This window comes from Apodemus sylvaticus, chromosome 9 (assembly GCF_947179515.1).
Source record: "Apodemus sylvaticus chromosome 9, mApoSyl1.1, whole genome shotgun sequence".
Lineage (NCBI taxonomy): Eukaryota > Metazoa > Chordata > Mammalia > Rodentia > Muridae > Apodemus > Apodemus sylvaticus.
In genome coordinates, this window is record NC_067480.1 from 59,354,306 (window position 1) to 59,376,079 (window position 21,774).

Below are 21,774 nucleotides of genomic sequence, written 5' to 3' on the forward strand. Positions count from 1 at the left end.
GGTCGGAGAGGGAGCATAGCATAACATGCATGTATTGATAGCAAGCATCCCCCAGTCACGCCTGGTCACTCCAGTCTTGTTGGACATAACTGTGATCTAGAGATGACAGTTTTAAAAGATAAATGGTGTTTTCTTCTGAAATCAGGATTCAGTGTCCTTGTTTAAACATGGTGGTAAACCCAAAGTGTAAAAGTGACTTTGTCTTATCCCTTTTTTAGCGAGGGGCCTGTGCATGGGGTAAGAATTTCCTGTTCAGTCGTTCACAGTGCTGTCGGCACTCACTGAGATGGGCTTACAAAGCACTGACCACTAACTAGGAGGCCAGGGAAGGCCAGGGGTGAAGGAAATGGGAGAGAAGCTTAATGAGAAGAGCAGATTGGGTCACAGGCATTCCTTCCCCGAGCCCGCTTCCCACACATACAAAACAAGCAAGACCTTTCCTGCCTCTGAGCCTTAACTAGGTACCAGTGCTGTGACAGTGGCCTTGGTTACCATCCCTGTTACTGTCATTGTGAGTGCATCCTACAGGGCATCATTTAAATGGGCTGTAAATATATTTAATGCACGCGGAATCCAAGAGACCGACTGGATTTCAGTCCGTGCCCTTGGGGAGACGCTTAGCCTCCTATGAACTCTGAGAACTCCTGTTTGTTCCATGGGTTTGGTTGGCACATTGGCTCTCGTTTAAGTTCCAATTCATTTCTGTCAGTGTTTCTCAACTCCGTGTGTCAAGGGATGACGGGGGAAGGTTGGTAGAACTGGAGGTAACAGAGTCCTAGGATCTGACGACCTGGGTGTATCTTAGGAATCAGCTTTTCTATGAATATTCTCAGACCCAAGTCTGGCATCTGACAGACCCCCACCCCATCCCACCCCTACCCATGCCCTTAGGAAACAGAGCCAGCAGGTAGTTTTCCAACCTCGCTATCACCACGTATTTGTTTCTGTACGGAAATCTTATCCAGTGTGCTGTGTCAGATCGTTTCGAGCTAAAGTGAGGGTACAGAGCAGTTCTGGGGACCAACCTTAAGTATATAAGGCTTACGTAATTCCATAAGGCTTACATGTTCCCAGCTGGGCTTGGAACTTGTAGCCTTTTTGTGTAAGGTACATGGATGACACTAAGATGTTACTAGATCCTTTCTGAACCCGATAAAATAAAACTGGCATTTTTTAAAATAAATGTGTTGACTTTTAGGGGAAAAAAAGTTGGTTCTGTCCTCTAGTTTTCTATTGAAATGGTGATGCATTGAGATATAGTAGCTTTCTGAAGATCTCACAGCAAGCGTGTAACTGAGCTAGAAAGCAGACCTCTTCTCATCCAGGGCTGTGCAGATGTCCTGGGACCCACGCCGGCACATTATTCTCCATCCTTTTCCATCCTGATGGTGCTCTCCTTATGTTACACTGCGGCAGGAGAAGAAAATTAGGATCCAGATCCTGCCGTCTAACTCTGCCTATCAATATTTAGTGGCATCCATCTGAAAGAAACTGTGATGGTGTGACATGAGTACTCCTATGCATTCTTATATGAAGAGCAAAGCAGGTCCAATAGAAAGACATCCAAGAGGTCATACCTTTCAAAGTAGCCTGTGGTCTCGATGATGGTAGTGAGTCATCCTACCAGAACTGACCACTTGGGACAGAAGAATGCCAAGGGCATAGCAGCCTTTCCTACTAGTGCCAGAAACACACCGAGGTTGGCAGTATTGTGGAGATATCAATAGCGAGATATCAATAGCCTTCAAAGTTCACTCCCTCTCCTGGATTCTTAGCAAATCTGTGTTTCTGGTTTCTTATTCTTCCTATTGCCCATAAAACAATGTCTTTAGTGAATGATAAATTAGGATTACCCCTGGGGGGGGGGGGGAGGATCCTTCTTCCAAATCTCTCCATTTTGCTGCCCATGTAAGATGCTAAGCAGGCTGCATGCACATCTCCTTAGGTAAATCTTCAGTTATTTCCAAGGAAACATTTCCATCTCTGAAGGCTTTGGGGTTTTGGGACCTTTCTTTTGTCAGAGAGTGGAAAGTATGCAGCAGTGTGTTTTCTTTCTGCTTCAAATGCCAGAGCTTTAGAGCCGGTTCTTAGCAACACCCTATCGTGGAAGCTTGGCTCGAGTCTTCTGATTCTGTTACTTGGTTTTCTGTTCTTTTTAAATCTCTGAACCATTCTGCTTTCTTTTTTTTTTTTTTTAATTGAGAGCTACTATAAACAGACTTAGGGAAAATGCTGCTACCTGTTTTCCTGTGTTTGACTTGACATGCTATTGATGGGTAAATTATCCCAACTCTAATAAGAGAGAAATGAAACAGAACAGTTGGCTCTTGAGATATTTGGGACAGACAAGTGAACATGGAACCAAACAAAACTTTAGAGCAGATCGAAAGGGTTTGGAAAATGCTTACCATTTTTTGTGTCATACTGAGCATGAGATGAGGCCTTTCAGAATTGTCCCTTTTGGTGAAACTGTAGCTGTGCACAAAGAGTTCAGATGTATAGGCATCATCTATACATCTTCATCATGCCTGCCTTATCTTGGAAAGTAGGTGACATTTAGAGGCTGTTGTCTGTGTGGTACTTTATCTCTGCTCAACTTTTCTTTCTCTTGACAGTTATAATAATGGACCATGGTCAGTATAAGATGCTTCTCCACCTGCAGGGAAAGCAATGGCCTTTACTGGTGGCCTTGTGCAGGTCGGCCTACAGTGCAGGGCTTTGCAACCCTAAGGACTTGGTTGAGATATTTGTACATTCACTTCCGGCATGAATATCACAGGTAGTGAGAAATATGCCTTCCTTATGGGCTCCTGCTAACTCCAGGGAGTCTGTTGAGTTTTGTGATCACGTGGAAAATCTGAGCTAATTGTACTTTTCTGGAGAAAAGTATTAATTAATTTTAAATTAATTTACTCAGAGATATAGATGTAGGAAGATTTTTTCCTGAATTAAAAAATAGGTCTCTGGTATATTCATGTTCACTGTATAGTCCTCTTCCCAGTGGTAATACATTCTGAAACTTTGTCCTGTTGAAAGGATCAGCTTATGCTCTCTTAATTTAAACAGTGGGTAGCCGTCTAGTCACAGGAGCGGGGTGCCTGGTTCTGAAGACAAGACCTGATCTCTGATTTTACTGAGCATGCAGTTAGACATTGGTTTATAGAGACTAACACACCTACTGTGCTACTCAGAATACAATTCAGTAATCTTCCTAAGCTTCATATTTTTCTAAAGTTGAAGGTAAAAATTTGTCCTTGCTCTGGAAATATTTTTCTTGCCAGGAGAGAGCAGATTGAAATGGGTGGCTAATGATGCTGGTCAACCACTGTGAAGTGTGCGGATGGCTATTTAGTTACTTTCCTTCCAAAATGTACATTTACCACTATTGTGTATAAACATGCATGTGGAAATTTCTCCTAAGTGATGAAGGAGAGGATGAAGCTAAAGAAGGAAGAAAAAGATAAAATTTGGGTGGAAAATAAATACCATTTTTATGTGATACTCCGAAAAATATTATGATACCATCTGCATGCGCTTTTACAACCTGAACTTACACATGAAGGGGAAGGATGGTAGAGGAGTCTTTACATTTAGAAATTCTTTAAAAAAAAAAAAAAAAGAAGAATTTTGTATCATGCATGCTGCAGAGACTTAATAACTAGTAACAACAGTTTCCCAAGTGGACTGGGGAGGAAGCTGGGCTACGCAGCGAGGTATATGTTATTAGCCACAAATTATAGCATGTGTGCGAGGGAGAAAACCTGTGTTGAACTTAATGAACCACCCAGCTGGCCCAGCTCCTCCTCCTGACCCCTCTTGGTGCCTTCCTGCTCTTTAGACTGGGAGGCACGAATTGACAGCCACGGCAGGATCTTCTACGTGGACCATGTAAACAGAACCACTACATGGCAGCGGCCTACAGGTCCCCCTGCCCCACAGGTCCTGCAGAGATCCAACTCCATACAGCAAATGGAGCAGCTGAACCGGCGGTGAGCACTCTCGGGCCACGGTCCCTCTCTCTTCGGTGGTTGGGCTTTTGCAAGGGCAGCATAGAAGACTTGGTGTGTGCTTCAGCTTTCATGTCCTGTCACTTAGCTAAATCTGTACTTCTCTTGAAAGCTAATGAAGCATGAGCATGTATACACACTTGTGTTGTCGGGAAACTACAGAGGAAATGATCTTAATAATTTCTGTAGTCAGCCAAGGGCATTGGATTTTAGTAAGGCAGACAGACACATTTAGGATTTGAAGCCAAACTTCTGACCTTTGAAATCTTCCCTTACAGTGCAGTTTTAGCCACCTAACCCATCCAAAGCAGTCGTTCTTTGTCAAAAACTAATTGCCGTAGACCATAAACCTGTTCTTTCCTTCATTATAGGTGGTTTTTCTTTCGTTAAGGGACACAGTTGTTCTGTTTTATTAGATTGTCAGGAAAAAAATGGTGGAGCGTAGATCTCCAATGCACTGTCATTTATACAAGGGCAAGGATAGGACTCTGGGAGGCAGCAGTTGAGGCTGAAGGCCTGGAACTTCTGGGCTCTAGGGTGGCTTTGGGAGGTTGGTATGTAACTCCAGGTTTATCCTTCTAGTTATCAGAGCATCCGCAGAACCATGACTAATGAGAGGCCTGAGGAAAATACCAGTGCTATCGATGGGGCAGGGGAGGAAGCCGACTTTCACCAAGCCAGCGCAGGTAAGAACGAGCCTTCAGCTGCAATCCCATAATAGTAGCAGAAGAACCAAGATTTCTAAGAAATGAGCTGTTCTTTAAGAGAATGGCACTTTCCTGAGAACTGAAAAACACATTTTTTTAAAAAAAAATTAAAATTCAACACAAATCTTTCTAAACACTTAACCGTTTATGAGTTCTGGGGAGAAGTATCACAAAAGCAAATACATCCACTGTAGTCTCTGAATCTGTGTCAAAATGAAACAAGAGTCTGGCCATTTTTAAGAAGCTATGGATGCATCAACAATGTTCACAACAACTAAAAATGATATCTAATATCATTTTAGAGTCATTAAGAACAGTCAGGTTCATGCATGCATTTTTTGGCAAATAAGAAAAATGTAGTTCTAGGGGGTTGACGTCATAACAAATGACATGAGGACCGTTTGCGCTGTTTAGTTCTGAAGCCTTTATGTTCTGTCTGCTTAGACTTCCGTCGGGAGAATGTCCTGCCCCACTCTACCTCCAGATCCAGGCTCACGCTGCTGTTACAGTCGCCCCCTGTGAAGTTCCTCACCAGCCCAGAGTTCTTCACCGTGCTGCATTCTAACCCTGTGAGTAGCGAGTCTTGGAGGAACGTTCTGGAAAAACAACAGGCCAAAGAAAATGATCCTTACTCAGGCAACGGTACTGGGGCTCATCGGAGTGTTTCCTGAGTACTTAGCGTGCTCTGAACCCTATTAAGTACCTGTGTTTTAAAACCACCATGCCATATAAACTTAGTATATGTAACAGACATCCAAAATCAAACGAACGAAAACAAAAACCTTTGGAGCTGACTAACTTATAAGCAGCAAAAATTCCTTTTCCTAGGCTTTGGTGCCATGAAGGCCAGAGTCATTTCGGTTGGCCTGGAGTCACGTGATGTCATGCTAATGTCGTTCATGGATGACGGCACCTTGCTGAGGGATGCCTTCAGCTCTGCTTTAAGGAGGCTCTAATTCTACTTAGAATTATGCTTCATCCACCAATGAGTTACCATGTCCTGATGAAAATCACCATTGGTGATTTGGTTTCAGCAAATGTATGAAGAGAAGGAACACAATCCAACTGTTGTAAGGGGATCATCCCAGGAGTCTCTGACCTCAGGGAATGGCGTTGCTAAAGACACTAATTGGGGAAAGGCTGTCTTAATTGTGTATGGAGTGATGTTAAATAAGGAGCATCGCCTATACGTTCAGCTGGGTAGAATTCATTCATGGGGCATGAGATGAGAGGAGGCTCAAATCGAGAAGGAACCAACAGGAGAGGAAGTAGCTGCAGAAAGCTGAAAAGATTTGGTGGGTTAGAAACTGCCAATTAGATACTAAAGATGACCCTGAGTGGTAATATTCTCACGTTAATACGTGATAATAACAGGGAAGTTGGAATGAAGGGGAAAATACTGAATGTGGCAAAACAAATATCATAGAGAAATCAGGCTAGATTAAAATAGGCGTTGGCCTTGTCTTAGTAGCTGGAGATGTCTGAGCGGTGGTTTCTGTGTGCCTGCTTGCTGATATTTATCTATTTCTTCCTAACTTTATAAGCATGTCATCTACCTGGATTAGCAGGTTTATGTCCTATGTTATGTCTTGGGTTACAGGTTTAAATAGAAACAAAAAGGACTCTCTTAGAGGGCGAGCATGATCAGCATGGTATTTGTCCTTACAGGGATGGATAGTGAAGGCTTTTACACGTTTGCCAACTTTTCATTAATTCCTGGTTATATATTAGGCACTGAGCCGAGTTCTAGGACCATCCAAGCCACCGCACCTGTGGGTCAAGGTACTCACGACTCTTGTGATAATCACTGAAGCTGGGTTTCAGTGCAGTCTGGTGCTGGTATGGATAGAACCTGGGATAGACTGACATTTAGAATTGTCACAAGACACAAAAACTATCATGCTCTACACAGAAGGGCTTTGGGCCTAGGTAACACAAGCTTTTCTTTGTTCGTCTCTCTAGTCGTTCTCTCCATGTTTATTAATCCCTATGATTTCCCTGGAACGGTCTTGGGGAGTATGGTGGTAAGCAAGACCGGCCAAGTGAGGTGGAGGCAGCAGAACCATGACAAATGGAAACATTTTAATGATGTGGTTGATGGGGGATGAGGGCGGGGAGCAACCAGCATGTACTTCAGGGTGCTTGGGTGGCCAACAGGGAACTCCAAGGGATCCATATCCACACGGTTGCAAGATATCAAGGGACAGCAATGCCTCTTTGCTAAGCAGGGTTATGCCTTGGGGACAAGGAGTTTGACCTGCTGTACAGTAAGTTTGGAGAACTGAACACAAACCATGAATATAGTCTTTACACGATCTGAGAATAAATTTGGGCTTTACATGAACTTTATTCTGAATGTGTTCCTTCTGTGGTAGTGACTTGGATTTCTAAAAGTTCATTCTGGATGCTATGCAGCGAACGGGCCTTAGGAGGCCCTCTGGCTAGGCATAGAAGCGGCTTGGACTGGTGCGTATCACTAGAGAATGAGCCCTGTAGAGTTCTGTGTGCTGTGTTCTGGGGCGGAGATGAACATTGCTGCTTCTAATTGTTTGGAATATGTGGAAGAAAAAGTGCTCACTCGGTCTGCCCCGAGCCCTGGGTTCCAACCCAGTTGACGAAGTATGATGGAGTCCTGTAACTAACCCCAGGGAGAGGCAAGCGGAGGTCACAAGTTCAAGGTCATCTTTGGCTTCCTAACAAGCAGAAGCCAGCCTGAGTTACATGAGACTCTATGGGGGAGACTATCTACATTCATGTATGTGAGTCTGTGTATTTTTTAAAATAAATTTGTCTATATAGAGGAATGATAGTACATGCTTTACAAATAATAGTAAGAAGATTTTACTGACTTTTTTGGCCACCCTATTTATGTACAAGTGTTTTGGAATAGGAGTGCTTTGTGTTAATAAGTAAGATAGCAGTAAAACAGGAAAGCTGAACCCCCAGACTCCTGCCGCTGAGGTCATTGCCTTTTTAGTTGTGCCAGGAAATATATTTCTTCACATTGCATCTGTTAGCTAGTCCTGATGTGACAGCTCGATTTGTTAGCATGTCATCTCTATCAGGTTCTACAAATATTTCTCTGTAAAGGGGCAGAGAATAAACATTTTAAGACAAGAACAGTATGTAGACCTGTGCACTGGGAGTGATACCTTGTTTGTAGTTAGACAGTTGGCCCATAGTCTGGACAGGTCACAAAACAAGGAATCAAGCCCTGGTTTTCATTTACCATTTTCTGCAGTGTGAATTCTTCCCATCCCCCACCTCCGCTGGGTTTAGACTACCAGTGACATCACTAAGTGGGGCTTCTGACTTCTCTGCCTTGGCTGTCAGCTACAAGCTCCTGTCAATGCAGTATCATTAACCAGTTGATGAACTGTGGTTCAAAGCTGTGGTTTTTAACTGGACAGGTTTTTTTTTTTTTTCAGATAAATGCAAATTGTTGGTTCCTTGCAGGCTCTGGTCTGACAGGGCTGCAGTGAGTCCCGGGAGTCTGTGTGGTCCTTTAAGAAACTAAGTAAGCACGGCCTAGCTGCATTCCTGGAAACTGAGGCCTCGAAGTCCTGCCCTGGCACAGAGCAGCTCAGCTCCAGCGTTCTTGCACGCGCTCTGTTCATGAGGCGCTAGCTTCCTCTGTTCTACACCTGGGTGTGATTTTAAAATTCCTTTCTCTAGATAGCGCATCTGTAGCTAATATATTCTTCTCTAAAGGTTTCGCTTTTCTTTTTCTTCCTTCTACCCAAACTGTTTTCATTACTGGCTAAAAGGATGCATGTCTATAAAATTTAAATTCTGTAGGTTAGGAAGTCTTATTTTCTGACTTACATTTGGCAAAAATTAAAGTTTCTAGAATTTTTGTCAAGCTCTTAGGTGTGGATGTACAGGTGTAACCTTTTTATAGACATGGTTATTTTATTTTCTTATTTGGAGGTCAGTAGCAAATATTCTGAAGTAAACTTTCCTGAGTTTTTTTAATTTGCTCTTTATTTTCTTAGTTTTTGATTGAATTCTTTGTGGTGTACCTGTTTCCGTAAATCTTTATTTATGTAAGTGTAAATATTCAACATTCAAAATAAGGGTTGAGATTTGAAACTCTCCTTTTTATTAGACAATTTGGAGAAATAAGTTGTGTTGAAAAATCAACCTGGAAAGTATATCTCACGAAGCAGCGATCTACATAACCTATGCTGAGGAACAAACATGCACAAACAGACAGTTGCCACAGTGAAGAAAACAGGGTCTCTCATTGTGTTATGCTAACTTTCACAGTTTCTACTGCCCTCTTCTGGTGGAAATCAAAATTGTCTCCAAACCAACACAAGAGTTTGTTACTCCTGCCCAGTGTTTTAGAGTTGAGATGCCTGTGTTTGTTTAACTTACATTATACATAAGTACATTTAATTATATGTAGCAGAATGATATTTTCAACATACACGCTAAAATTACTACCCTGATTTGTAATGGTCTTTAGAAATGTATTCATTCACTTATCTAAGTTCCTTAGTTCTTAATAAAGAAAAGTTATTTTAAAGTTTATAGATAACATCTTAAACATACTCTTAAACATCAAGAGTTACTTCTGTTACACAGTTTACAGAGGTTTCTGCTAATGTAAGTTCTCTGTGTTATTGTGAAACACTATTTAAAACCTGGTGAAACAATTTAAAATTAAATGATCTGAAATCAAATTAAGTACAAACAGTATTAACGCAGACTGTAGCATACAGACTATTTCCATACACTAGCTGGCCTATTCTGGAGTCAGTATTTCTTGCTTTTGTTGTCAGTAAGTTCTGTTTAGTGAGTAATGGACATACATCACTGACACTTGCTCCTTATGAACATGACAGGCATTTGCTAGGAAGTCAGCAAGGTTGCTTTCCAAATCTAAATTCAGATTACCTATGCTTGATGAAAATTCTCTGAGTAGAAGGTGTTGTTTGGGAGCAGTGTATTTAGTGGCATTTTTGAAACTGGCAGAAGTAGGTGAAATTAGAACCAGCAGTCCGGGAGCTTTGGCCACCACATCAGGAAAGAAGAACTTCAGCATCAATTAATCAAGGATCAGATTGTTACTACAGTTGCAGTGTGATTGATTGCTAAGAACTGATTGTTTCATATTTTGCGGCCAAACAACCAAAGAAGCATTCCCTTTAACCTAGTTTCAATAGTTTTCGCTTCTAAAGCCTCAAACACTAGTCAAAGATGGCACATTTAAGCTCTAAGGGGATTAGTTTTAGCAAAATTCTGCTAACGGAGTTCTTCACTCAGCCATTGACTCCTGATTTCTGACTGGGAAGTAGTCAACATAGAAGCGTGAGGCTGGGAAAGGTGAGAAGATGGGAAAGGCAATCTTGAGGACAAATGAAATAGCTGAAAGGGGTGTTTCTTCCCATAAAGGAAAACCAAAACTTCATGTTAGTTGGACATCATTTAAAGGTGCCTCATCTCCTAGTAACATCTGCCTGCTCGGTTAACCACAGTGCAGTCTACCTCCAGATCCCCAGTGAGATTGTCCGCACAGTGCCATGAGGTTGGGTCATGAAATCCGAAGTATCAACTGTGTTCTAACTATTGTTCTGGATGAGAATTTGCCTAACTGGAACCACTAACCCCCAGAGGAGAAATGAGGAGCCCTCTTTTCTCTTAAAGCAGAGTCACCCTCCACTAAGACCCACTCGGTCAGTCTGAGCACACCTGCTGCGTGAGTCTCCTCGACTGGATCATCAGCCTTACCCTTAGCCTTGCTGGCCCTGCCAGTTTGTTCTGGCACATTCTTCACCCTGCAACTTGTGTTATTCTCCCTATAATGGACCATCTTCCTGCTCTTGAGTGCTTGGGTCTGTGTCCTCAGGGCTTCACACAGGAAGAACTTAGCACGTGGCTAATGACAGGTTATGAGACCCTCTCCGTTAATGGAAAGTGGGCAGCCAGCCCACAAGCTTCAAAGACTAAAGGCAGAAAATAGTTTTACTACTTTATTTGTCTGTTCTAACATAGCTAGATTGGTAGAAACCCCCACCACCACCACCATACAGCCTTTTAATTATATCATATATCTCATAATGGCCTTTACCTCTTCAAAGCAATTTCATATTCTTTATTCTACTGGTTTTGAGTTTACTATGTTATGAAAAAGTTAGAAGGCTTATTATTAATCCTTCTCATAGTTGACCAAATTGAGGCAACGAGATTAAATGTTTTTCTTGTTGCAGCTGTGACAACATAATTTCATGTAAACTTAAAAACAAATATCTTTTTAAACTTTAGCTGTATCTATAACTATGTGTACACACACATACACACACACACATACAATAGTGTATGTGTTATATGTTTACATATATGTTTGGTCAAAAATACTTTATTTATGAAAAATGTAGCTGTCTGGGGAGGTGTTTTCCTTAGACCCTGACAGTCATATAAATGTTTTTTTTTTCATAGACTTGAAAAGGCTGTGGATCTAATGGTTGTTTACTACTTACTAATGAGGAAAAAATACTTCTTACACTTAATTTACTTTGATAGATGCTTTTTCCAAGATCAGTCAAACCTGGCACTGTATTATGTGTCTTGCTGAGTGGGGAGGAGGAAGATAAAAGGATATAATTAATTATAACACCCAGGGAAGTTTCCCACGCTAAGGAGCTGTCCATCCAAGGGGAATTGCATCAAGCCCAAGGCTGGCATGGGTTCCTGACCCTAACTGCCTCGTCCTGCTCTACTGGAGTTCTGCTGCCTCTCCTTAGTAGACGGGAGGAATGTGCTTGGTGCTAGATTAGGAATCACTGCGTCCTGTCTTCTTAGCCCACCCACGTAGAGCAACGGCCAGTGAATGGTCTCTTCAGCACAACCGTCAGGCAATAGTTTGTTCCCTGAGAGCCTTGTTAGAGAGTCCAACCTGAAGCTCGTTGCTTTCACACCTCACAGACTGGTGTGGCCTCTGGCACTGGAGCTCACCATGTCCGTGGGCAAACGTGAGGAGGACGGAGCCAGTGCAGGGAGCGCGAGCCTGCTGGTGGCAACAAAGCCTTCAAGTCAGGGATAACCACAGGATAAAGTGTTAGCTAGTCCAAGTTTCTCCATGGCAACCTCCAGATAATTTTGTTAGTCCTCCCTGTTTGCGTGATATCGTTTTTTTTCCATGTTCTTCTGTCCCCTGAGCCCCTGCTTGCTTTGCAGTACTGATGCTCTGGACCACATAACTGCCTCTAGCCACCAAAAACAATTCTCGTTTAGACTGGAGGGTTGAAATACTTCAAGGTATTTGAGACTCTGGTTTAAGAAACTAAGATTGGAGATTGTTCATTATGGATAATCACACTCCCTCCCTTTCTCTCTCCCTCCCCACTCCTTCATTTTACCTCCCTCCTTCTTCCCTCCCTCCCTTCCTCCTTCCCATTCTCTCTCCTTCTATGTGCTTTGACAGGGAAAATATTTTAAATGCAAAGCAAAAACTATCTATGACAAGGTGCTAATGAGGACACGTTTTGTTGCTCATGAAGAAGGAAGTAACACAAGCAGTGACTTAAGCTAACAAAGGGTTGTTTCTCTTTCCAAATCAGGTTATTAGGGTTCTCCGGATCCCGACACACTCACAGACAGGCTTGAGAGTTCCCAGTTTCTGTGCTTTCTACACCAAAGGGCAGAAAGCTCCAAAGGGATTCCCAATGGCTCACAAATTCTATGAGCTGAATGTGACTACACTGAGGGGCTCTGGAGAGACGGCTGTCACATGTCTTCATCTTTTGAACTAATAATATTGGACACAATGTAGACAGTAAATGGTTATTACACTGACACAGTTTCCAGGTACTCTGATGTCTTTGAGGTTTACCTTGAACTGTCTTAGACTGGAAGAAGTAACAAAGACCCTGAAGAAAAACCCAAAGACCCCCACAGACTCAATCATTCCTAGTATCTCTGAGACGCTGAAGATAATGGGGCCTGGAAGCCCTTTCACTCTGTCTGTGAAGAATAGAATTCTTGGGTGGGTCATTCCTAGCCTAGTCAATTTCCTGGATATCATCTTCCTACTGACTCAAGAACTTAGATCCCATTGAGGTGTTCTCTTTCTGCTGCCTAGTCCATGCATTTGTTGAACGACCAGTGTGTGGAAAGTCTGTGACAGAAGCAGTCTTTGCAGTCCTTGAGGAGTTGAAACTGTAGTCTATGATATGACAGTCTTTTTTTTAGTTTTGTTATGATGGAGTGGTATTTTATTAAACCTGTATTTTAATAAATGTGTGTATATCAGCAACATGAGGGGGCGAACACCAGAACAAAACAGTGGGGCACAGTCTCTAAGCTATTCTAACTATACTCCCCTTCCCTGAGTGTCTGCACTCCTAGGGGTCTTGAAATGAGTACCTCTGTCTGCTGTAGTCTCCATGGACATGACTGACAGTGGGAGAAACTCACCTCGGTAGTGTGTGTGCTTCTGAAGTTCAGATAGAGAGCAAGCATTTTCCATACAGCTTGGACCGTAATGCTATAATTCTTGACTGGCTGACCCTCTGAACCAATGACCTGGTCAAAGCTGGAGGAAGAACAAGCTATTGGGGTTCACTGTCATGTTGTATGTTTAGTCCCACTGTCACATACTTGTGATTGTGTGCTTTGTTTAATGCTGTGGCTAATGTCTCACATGAAAGGAATACCCCAACATACCTGTTTTTTAGAAAGCTAGAAACCACTAGTGGAAAGGGTCTCACTTCCTACAGTTTCTGTATATTCAAGTGTCTTTGCTCTTCTGGATGGCTCTGGAGTTTCGCTGAAGCCTGTGTATATGTTTTACATACTATAAGAGGACTGATATATCTCATGCAGGAATCACCATGCCGGGCTGTACGTAGGCAGGCTAACATTCATTCTCTGTTCTTTCCTCAGAGTGCCTACCGCATGTTTACAAACAACACGTGTTTGAAGCACATGGTCACCAAAGTCCGGCGGGACACCCACCACTTTGAACGCTATCAGCACAACAGGGACCTCGTGGGATTCCTCAACATGTTTGCTAACAAACAGCTGGAATTACCGAGGGGCTGGGAGATGAAACATGATCATCAGGGCAAGGTAACCTGAGGGAGCCACCCTAGTGAGCTGCTCATCAGGTGATGCAGCTGCTCTTTTCCAGTGAGGCAAACATTCCATATCCTTGTTCAGCACAAACCTTCACAGGCAGCTTGTTACTATAATTCATAGACAGATAGATGGATGGATGGATAGATGATGGATGGATGGATGGATGGATGGATGGATGGATGGATGGGAAGATGGGTGGGTGGGTGGGTGGGTGGGTGGATGGATGGATGGATGGATGGATGGATGGATGGATGGATGGATAGATAGATAGATAGATAGATAGATAGATGGATAGAGTGAGTCTTGGAGGGCGGTAAGAGAAGGGTTTGACAGAAGCCATGTTTCCCTGAACAGTATTCTACCTGCCCTCTCTTAGCATTTTCCAGTGACTAGAGAAAAGAATTCTCAGTCAACAATTCTTCTCCTGAGTGGTGTAACTTGTGGTGCAGACACATGGATAAAAGGAGGTAGTTTTATTCGAAGAGGGCGCTAAGAATCCCTGAGCCATTGGGCAAGATATTGGCAGAGTCTGAGCCTCAGCCATGTCCAGAGTCCTGGCCTCTTTGTACCTTGAACAACTCCCTAGTTCATGATGAGAAGCACATAAAAACCAGGGCAGTGACATCTGCACTTCCTACGTAGATGGGCGAGCCAGACAGCCCGGTTCTAATCAGGAAGTTGTGTGTGAGTAAGGAGTCAGAATGATAGAGTTAGTTTTGTTAGAAGGTATTTCCTAGTGAACTCTTCATTTTTACTTGACATTTGCTTGACACTTACTGTGAACCATGAACTGTTTAAGGGCTTCGTAGATAAACAGAGGCTTCTCACGTCACGATGAAGCAACATTGTTGGTACCACACCTTAAAGATGAAAACTCCAAAAACTCGTAATGGTTTAGCAGCCTGCCCAATGTCACCAAGACAGGCTATGGCTGAGCTGTGCTGCGCCCCAGATCATCTGGTTCCATGAGCTCTGCTCTATACTGTGACATTATATTTTCTAAATTTTGTATAACCAACCTCAGTTTTTTGTCTATATGAAATATTAGTGTATAATGCTTTAAAAAGGTGGTTTTCAACCTTCCTAATGCTTCAAGGCTTTAGTACAGTTCCTCATGGTGTAGTGACCTGCAACCATAAAATTATTTTTGTTGCTACTTCATAAATGTAATTTGCTACTGTTATTAATCATAATATAATCATAATATAAATATCTGGGTTTTCCAATGGTCTTAGGTGATCCCTGTGGAAGGGTCATTCAACTCGAAAGGGGACTGACTTAAAAGATTAAAATGGCAATATATATAAAGTATATAACAACTTTGCAAAGTCAGTCTTTATTGAGCACTTATACAAAGTAGATAAGCCATTCACTTCAGAGGCATGGCATTCAAAGAAAAGAGACAGACAAGAGGCCAATAAATACACTGTAGCAAGAGGTGATTAGCAACATACTGCACATTGAAGCAGAGAACAGAGTCTGTACCAATAGGAATGGATGTGGTTTTATAGAGGTGGTTTGGGGAGTCTTCGTGATAGATGGGGAAGCCAAAGGGACGTGAGGTGTGCACTGTACAGGGGAACACCATTCATGGCAGAGGGGACAGGTAAAGTGTACAATCCGTGCTGCTTCCAGAGTGCTCTCAATACTACAGGAACCTTTTACTTTTCTCAAACCCAGCTCCCAGCGATCTTCTCAGAGAGCCTTGTGGAGAGACTCAAAGCAGTTGCCAGCAAGGCATTTATTTTAACCCAAGAAAGAACTCACAGACTCATTGCGTTGTGGACTTGACTTTTCTGCAGGGCTGTTTAACAAATCTCTTATTCCTAAACAAGAGTTTAGACATGGCAGGCATGAATTTAGAGGAGATAAATGGAATGGATCTGTGGCGACGTCCCTGGACCATAGATTACATGGCAATGAGTCAAAGTCACGACAGTGTGATGCGCAAGGAGGCTGCAAAGACAGACGCCAGGGCGCATCCCCAGGGAGGATGTGCTATGCCGCAGCTGAGGCTGCTTCAGTACGTTGGAAAGAAGCTCAGCTGCCGCTTAGACTAAGACTTAGTTAAGGCCAGCTGTGATGGTTCATGCCTGTAATCCTTCTGCTTGGCAGGCTGAACAGGACTGGCGTGAGTTAGAGGCTAGCCTGGGCTATGTGGTGAGTTCAAGACAAGCCTAGAATACATAGCAAGATCCCATCTCAAGAACAAAATGCCACATTTAATGAGTGTCAGGCTTGGGTGTGCAACACTCTCTCCCCCTGAGTCTCACTGGTGAGCACATGGATGACTATCTTCTCCAGTTATGCTCATAGCAAGGACTTGCCTGTGGAGGTCCTCATCTGCCTATGATACAGTTATGAATGTGTCCTAGCATCCCTATCAGATTCCCTTTGAGGTCTCTTTAATTTATGTCTGGATCACTCTCCTATCCTAGTGCACTTGTAGAGAAACCTCTCAAAATGAATGAATGAATGAATGAATGAAACATCACCTGTGACTTCCTGCAATCATATTTACTTTGCATGAAGCAAGAAGCTCCCAGGCTTCCTTCCTTTTTCCATTAGCCCCATCTTTTCCCCCTTAATCTTTTATTTTATGTGTATGGTTATTTTGCCTGCCCTTATTTCTGTGCCCATGTTTATGAAATGCCCTTAAAGGCCAGAAGAGGGCATCAAGTCTCCTGGGATTATAGTTACAGAGGCTGCTTAGAGTGGTGGTAAGTAATGCTAATGGGTATAGGATTTCATTCTGGAGGAAAATGTTAAACTCAGATAGTGGTTATGGTTGCACATCACTGTGTCTATACTGAAAGAGTAAAACAATACACTAAATGAATGAATTGCATGGTGTCTAAATTCAGTGTCAGTAAAACTGGTTTTTATAATGAATGGACTCAATTAAAAGGCAGACATTCCATTTTAGTTTTTAGATTCTATAGATTTTGGCTTCCTTAATCTCTGAGGTTATATTACATGGTTCTAAACTGATTTACTATCCAATTATATAGTGATCTCGGGCTGTTTTAAGTGCTTTAATAAACTGTAGAGTGCGTGGTTTACATATGTACCATTCTGGAGGCTGGGATGTTCAGGATCCCTTTACATGAGACTGGCAGATCTCATGTGTCTGGATTGGGAGTGGCGTGGAGGGGGGGGGTGGGGAGAGACTGAATTCTTATAAATGGCAAAAGTCATAAGGTAGCTTTCTGGGGACTTCTTTGAACTAGTGCTGATCCCTTCCATTAGGGTCCCATTCTCATTTCCTAATCAACTCCCAAAGACCCTGTTCCCAAGTCTGTCACTTCTTGGAAGTGCAGATGGGGTGTGAGGGCACACATAAATGTGACTGTGTTAATGCTTCTCTTTCTTAATGCCATTTGGAGAAGTCTCTTGTTAAAATCCTACCACATTTGTTTTAGTCGTGCTTTGTTGCTATTTCCTTAGTTACTTTAATTCTGTAACCTTGAAGCTGACCATTAATCCAGGTTTAGTTTTATAAACAATTGTCTAAGAATATGTGATCAACATCTGTATACATCTGCTGAATTCAGGATCCGGGGTTTTTTCTAAACACAGATGTGCCTATGCTATGGCCACACCCCACACTCTGCAAAGTTTGAGATCTATGTAGCAGTGTTGATGGTTAGAACAAGCAGCTCACAGCTCGTTCAGCATGAGACATGTTATGTTTCAGAAGATAAAATTATGTTTGTGTATTCATCAGCCTTTAGAAGTTATTTCCTTTGTGGGCACCAGTGATAGGGCATACACAGACATCTGCAAGATGAACTGGTGGCTACTGCACCTGGACCCCAGAGCAGGATGGGTGCTGCCCCCATGAACTAGGTAGAGACCTGGACATAGCAGGGATCTCAATGCAATGTATGTAAACAGAGCAACAAATTTGGGATTTTATGAAAACAAAGGTTTTTTTGAAGAAATATATAGAAAAACATGTTAAAATTAAAGATTATCATGGAAATTATATAGGTAAAATGATAGGCATAGAGATAATTCTAAGTTGATCATAGGTGGAATTATAAACATTTTCAGATAATATTGAAGATTTACATGGGAAATATTTCTGGTAAAATTCTAGAAATAGACAAACACGTTAAAATTGACTATTTCATGGAAATTTTTACATAAAAAATGGTAGATATAAAAACTTTCTAAATTAATTGAAGGTGGAATTAGAAACATTTGTGATAAAATCAAAGATTTACATTGAAAACATTTCTGATAAAATAGAGGAAGTATATAGAAAGGCATACTAAAATTGAAGATTATCATGAAAAATAATGCAGATAAAATAGTAGACATAAAAACACATTACTAAATTAATTTAAAAGGGAATTGCAAACATTTTCTGATAAAATTGAAGATTTACATGAGAAATATTTTGCTAGTCTATGTCTTTTTATTGGGGAGTTGACTCCATTGTTGTTAAGAGATATTAGGGAATAGTGATTGTTGCTTCCTGTTATTTTTGATGTTATTTTTATGTTTGTGTGGCTATCTTCTTTTGAGTTTGTTGGAAGAAGATTACTTTTTTTGCTTTTTCTAGGGTGTAGTTTCCCTCCTTGTATTGGCATTTTCCATCAATTATCCTTTGTAGGGCTGGATTTGTAGACAGATATTGTGTAAATTTGGTTTTATCATGGAATATCTTGGTTTCTCCATCTATGGTGATTGAGAGTTTTGCTGGGTATAGTAGCCTGGGCTGGCATTTGTGTTCTCTTAGGGTCTGTATGAGGTCTTTCTAGGATCTTCTAGTTTTCATCGTCTCTGGTGAGAAGTCTGGTGTGATTCTGATAGGTCTGCCTTTATAAGTTACTTGCCCTTTTTCCTTACTGCCTTTAATATACTTTGCTTAGTGAATTTGGTATTTTGATTATTATGTGCCAGGAGGAGTTTCTGTCCTGGTCCAGTCTGTTTGGAATTCTGAAGGCTTCTTGTATGTTCATGGGCATCTCTGTCTCTCGGTTAGGGAAGTTTTCTTCTACAATTTTGTTGAAAATATTTACTGGGCCTTTAAGATGTAAATCCTCGCTCTCTTCTATATCTAAAATCCTTAGGTTTGGTCTTCTCATTGTGTCCTGGAGTTCCTGGATGTTTTGAGTTACCAGCTTTATGCATTTTGTATTTTCTTTGATTGTTGAGTCAATGTTTTCTATGGTATCTTCAGCACCTGAGGTTCTTTCTTCTATCTCTTGTATTCTGTTGTTGATGCTTGCATCTATGACTCCTGAATTCTTTCCAAGGTTTTCTATCTCCAGAGGAGTCTCAGCTTGTGATTTCTTTATTGTTTCTCCTTCCACTTTTAGATCCTGGATGGTTTTGTTCAGTTCCTTCACTTGAATGTTTGTGTTTTCCTCTAATTCTTTAAGAAAATTTTGTGTTTCTTCTTTAAGGGTTTCTGCCTGTTGACCCATGATCTCCTGTATTTCTTTAAGGGATTTTTGCGTTTCCTCTTTAAGGTCTTTTACCTGTTGACTGATGTTCTCCTGTATTTCTTTAAGGGAGTTATTTAAGTCTTTTTTGAAGCCCTCTGTCAACATCATGAGATACAATTTTCAATCCAATTCTTGCTTTTCTGGTGTGTTGGGATATCTGGGACTTGCTGTAGTGGGAGAACTGGGTTCTGATGTTGTCTTGTGGCCTTGGTTTCTGTTGGTAGGGTTCTTGTGCTTGCCTTTCGCCATCTGGTGCTAGTTGGTATTCTTGTCTCTAGCTGGAGTTTATTCCTCCTGTGGGCCTGTGAGTCTGTGTCCTTACTCCTCTGAGCTCAAAAGTGAAAGCACTGCTGGGAGATCTCTTTCTCCTGGCAGGCTATGTACAGAAGACTGTGGAGCCTCCTGGCTCCCTGGTGCAAATGGCAGTGGGCAAACTTCTGTCCCAGCTGCTCCACTGATCTTATGCCCTGTGTGCTCCTAGCTGGTCCCCTCCAGAGAGAAGGTGGAGATCTCACCTCTGTGCTCAGAAGTGAAAGCACTGCTGGGAAATCACTTTCTCCTGGTGAGCTGTGCACAGCAGACTGTGGAGTCTCCTGGCTCCCTGGTGTGAAAACAAAGATGTTTTACTCATGAATGAGTGCTTATTTGATCAGTGAGTGCTCAGTGAATCCCAAATAGCACAGTAGACTTAACATCAGTGTCTTGTTCTTTTCTTCATAAGGACCTGCCATCTCCCTCTACCATGGTGGCTCTTGGAATACCCTTTCACAGTAAGGTCTGTTCTTGTTTTGTTTTGGGTCATGTGTGCTGTTCTTGGCCACTGCAGCACAGTCGGGCCTGGAATGTTTGCTTCTCCCTGAAGCCCTAAAATATTCTCCTTTTCTCTATCAGGGTGGCTTCCCTTGTGGAGAGTTTTGTCCTCTTAGGAATCAGTGGCTTCTCACTCTGGTGCCTGTGTGTTACCCATCAACCTTGCTTCTTAAATCAGGCTTTAGAAACTTTTCTTCAAATGCAAGTAGCTTTGAACTTAGGTCAGCTGCATAGGATCTCACAGAATGGTGGCCTTCAGAATAAGGGAATCAGACATACCTCCTCTAGGTACTGCCACTTAATCCTGATCCCCTGATCAGATGATTTTGTGGCAGGTAGGTGGCATGGTTCAGAAGTAAAGGTGTCTGGTGTGAAGCCTGATAACCTGAGTCCAATCCCCAGGATCCAGATGATAGAATGAAATACCCAAGTCCTACAAGTTATCCTATGACCTTCACATAAGTGCCCACCCACCTACCTACCTACACACACACACACACACACACACACACACACACACCCCTAGATAAAATATAATAAAAAATGTTTTAAAAGTTCTATATCACAGAGCTGGTATAGGTTCTACAAGAGTCCAGTCTAGGGTAGCCTGCTTCTGACATGGTACACATTGGAAATTTCATAGTAAAAGGTATTAGAGCTGATTAAAATGAGTTATAAAGTGAGAACATAGGAATGGGGAAGAAAAATCCAAAGAGAAGACACAAGACAGGAATGCCCCAAGCACATGTGTCTGGTTCCCATGAGGAGATAATGGGTAGATTTTAATTTACCCCTGTCAGTGTCATGAAGTCAGCCACAGCACAGGGCTGAGGCTAACACAGGATGCTGCAAGACAGCATAGAAACAAGAAATGCATGCAGAGTTTCTATTTATCCTTTATCTAATGGGCTTAATACTTAGCAAAAATATTGTTCAGCTTCCGTTTCAGAAGTTTAATATAGAATGGCTTTTTAATTCGTTGCTTTGTAATCTCAAGCACAATTAACTAACATGCAATATTTTCCCCTAATTATTTCACCTGGGCCTAAATTGAAAAATACTAAGTGCCAGCGACCAGCCCAGATCTAGGTTGACTGAGGGAGGCAGCAATGGGTGTCATTGGCAATTCCCTGGGGTGGGAGGTGGGGGTGGGGTGGGGGGGAGTAAAGGAGTTTACTTTTGGTAAATATTCTATTTCTTTTTTTTTTAATTTTTTTATTCGATATAATTTATTTACATTTCAAATGATTTCCCCTTTTCTAGCCCCCCACTCCCCGAAAGTCCCGTAAGCCCCCTTCTCTTCCCCTGTCCTCCCACCCACCCCTTCCCACTTCCCCGTTCTGGTTTTGCCGAATACTGCTTCACTGAGTCTTTCCAGAACCAGGGGCCACTCCTCCTTTCTTCTTGTACCTCATTTGATGTGTGGATTATGTTTTGGGTATTCCAGTTTTCTAGGTTAATATCCACTTATTAGTGAGTGCATACCATGATTCACCTTTTGAGTCTGGGTTACCTCACTTAGTATGATGTTCTCTAGCTCTATCCATTTGCCTAAGAATTTCATGAATTCATTGTTTCTAATGGCTGAATAGTACTCCATTGTGTAGATATACCACATTTTTTGCATCCACTCTTCTGTTGAGGGATACCTGGGTTCTTTCCAGCATCTGGCAATTATAAATAGCGCTGCTATGAACATAGTAGAGC

At 42.0% G+C, this 21,774-nt stretch overlaps 1 protein-coding gene across 1 annotated transcript in view; it reads left to right on the forward strand.

Annotated features, from left to right (window-relative positions):
* The window catches only part of Hecw2 (HECT, C2 and WW domain containing E3 ubiquitin protein ligase 2), a 243,026-nt gene that overhangs the window by 125,694 nt on the left and 95,558 nt on the right, over positions 1-21,774 (forward strand). The window contains exons 10-13 of the mRNA XM_052192901.1: positions 3,839-3,989; positions 4,590-4,693; positions 5,159-5,283; positions 13,604-13,789. Of these exons, the coding sequence (XP_052048861.1) occupies positions 3,839-3,989; positions 4,590-4,693; positions 5,159-5,283; positions 13,604-13,789 (566 nt within the window). The remainder of the gene's footprint in view (positions 1-3,838; positions 3,990-4,589; positions 4,694-5,158; positions 5,284-13,603; positions 13,790-21,774) is intronic.